Source organism: Pangasianodon hypophthalmus, chromosome 3 (genome assembly GCF_027358585.1).
Source record: "Pangasianodon hypophthalmus isolate fPanHyp1 chromosome 3, fPanHyp1.pri, whole genome shotgun sequence".
Lineage (NCBI taxonomy): Eukaryota > Metazoa > Chordata > Actinopteri > Siluriformes > Pangasiidae > Pangasianodon > Pangasianodon hypophthalmus.
In genome coordinates, this window is record NC_069712.1 from 2,245,001 (window position 1) to 2,247,500 (window position 2,500).

The 2,500-nt window shown below is 42.3% G+C and overlaps 1 protein-coding gene across 1 annotated transcript in view; it reads left to right on the top strand.

Moving 5' to 3' along the window:
• Positions 1-1,716: 1,716 nt before the first annotated feature.
• si:dkey-117m1.4 (uncharacterized) overlaps positions 1,717-2,500 on the top strand; it is a 24,805-nt gene continuing 24,021 nt past the window's right edge. The window contains exon 1 of the mRNA XM_034302855.2: positions 1,717-1,879. Coding sequence (XP_034158746.2) covers positions 1,773-1,879 — 107 coding nt within the window. The 5' untranslated portion in view covers positions 1,717-1,772. The remainder of the gene's footprint in view (positions 1,880-2,500) is intronic.

Here is a 2,500-nt window from a genome sequence, read left to right on the forward strand (position 1 = left end):
CTTCATCACCACCACCACCACCATTATCATCATTTTCATCATCATCATCACCACCACCATTATCATCGTCATCATCTTCATCACCACCACGAACACCATCAACAACACCATTATCATCATTGTCATCATCATCATCATCACCATTATCATCACCATCATCTTCATCACCACCACCAACACCATTATCATCATCATCATCATCTTCATCACCACCACCAACACCATCAACAACACCATTATCAACATTGTCATCATCATCGCCACCACCACCTCCACCACCACCACCATGATAATCATCATCATCACCACCACCACCATTATCATCGTCATCATCACCACCAACACCATTATCATCACCATCATCTTCATCACCACCACCACCATTATCATCGTCATCATCATCTTCACCACCACCACCAAAACCATCATCATCATCATCATCACCACCATTATCATCATTGTCATCATCATCATCACCACCACCACAACCACCATTATCATCATTGTTATCATCAATGCCACCACCATTATCATCACCATCATCTTCATCACCACCACCATTATTATCATCGTCATCATCATCTTCATCACCACCACCACCATTATCATCATCGTCATCATCAGCAGCTTCCTCACCACCAACACCACCACCATCAACATCATCATCATCATCATCTTCCTCACCACCACCATTATCATCATCATCATCATCATCACCACCACCACCATTATCATCATCATCTTCATCATTACCACCACCAACACCATTGTCATCATCATCATCTTCATCACCAACACCATTATCATCATCATCATCAGCAGCAGCAGCAGCTTCCTCACCACCAACACCACCACCACCATCATCATCATCATCATCATCATCTTCCTCACCACCACCATTATCATCATCATCATCATCATCATCACCACCACCATCATCATCATCATTATCATCATCTTCATCATCACCACCACCAACACCATTGTCATCATCATCATCTTCATCACCAACACCATTATCATCATCGTCATCATCATCATCAGCTTCCTCACCACCAACACCAACAACACCATTGTCATCATCATCATCATCTTCCTCACCACCACCACCATCATCATCATCATCTTCCTCACCACCACCATAATCATCACCACCACCATGACCATGATTATTATTATTATTAATACCAATTAAACATGACGTCACACCGCTTTCAATAGTAAAACAAAAGCCTATTGGTTGTACATATTGCTAATAGACCATAATCAACTTTGCTTGGAAACAAAGACGACGGCCAAGTATCAAACCGCAACCTGCCGCTCTAAATAGTACGTTAAAATAATACGCCAGAATAGGTTACCATAGTTACCGTAGGAAGCGTACTATTTAGTGCGGTAGTGTGCGGTTTCGGACACAGCCAGCTCTCGCTCCCTCCTGTACTACAGCGGGAGCGCTCATTCATCCATTCCATTTAGGGGGGCACGCAAGAGGTTTTATAACTCAAGACATGTTTTTTAAAAGTTAAAACTAGGAAAGGCAGTATAAGATGTTATTAAATTTGTCAATTATAATTGTATTTGTAGGATTTTTGTACTGTGGTTCTATTTTTTAATATGTTTACTACAAGAACGAGGACGGATCCCCCCCCCGCGGGTGCAAGCGAGTGGTAGCGACTAAAACAACCGGTACGCACAGTAAAGGCGCGAGTGCGCTAGTGTGTGAGAGGAGCTCAGGGAAGTCGCTGGGTCTCTCCAGAGCGCTGCGAATAAACATGGCGGAGACCGTTCGCTCGCAGTTTGACCGCCGGGAGCCTCTGGCGCTGGACAGGGACAGAGACGGAGAAGCCAGCAAGCCACCGCTGCCGCCGACGCCTCGGGGGTGAGAGAAACAATCTCACTTTAAGTGAATATAAATCAGGAAAACGCGAAACGTTCGTTAGCTTAGCTTAATTTGTGACCGTTATTTCAGTTAAACAGCGCGTGCGGAATTTATAAGGCAGTTCTGACTGAGTTTTCTGTCAGGATAAAAACTGTCAGTTTAAATTTTGAAAAAAAAAAAAGAAAAGTTAATAATTTCATTAATAATGGCGTTAATATCAATTTACTTCGAATAAGAGTTACTGTTTTTTCATTAATACACTGTTAAAGTTTAATTCTTGTTCTTATAAATAAAAGAATCAGGTGTTTCACACGCTCACGCGCTTTAACTACGTCACTTTACTACAGAACATCATACATCTCTAAATAAAGTCAAGTTTAAAGTTCTTATTTTAATATTTAATGTTTATTAAATTGTATTAAAACGATCCAGTCATCCATTATCTATTAATATTGTGTGCGTGCGCGTGCGCGCGCGTGAGTGTGTATGTAGGTGTTTGTGTGTGTGTGTGTGTGTGTGTGCGCGCGCGCGTGTGAATGTGTGTGTGTGAGTGTGTGTGCGCGTGAATGTGTATGTAGGTGTTAGTGTGAGTGTGTGTGTGTGTGAGTGCGAATGTAGGTG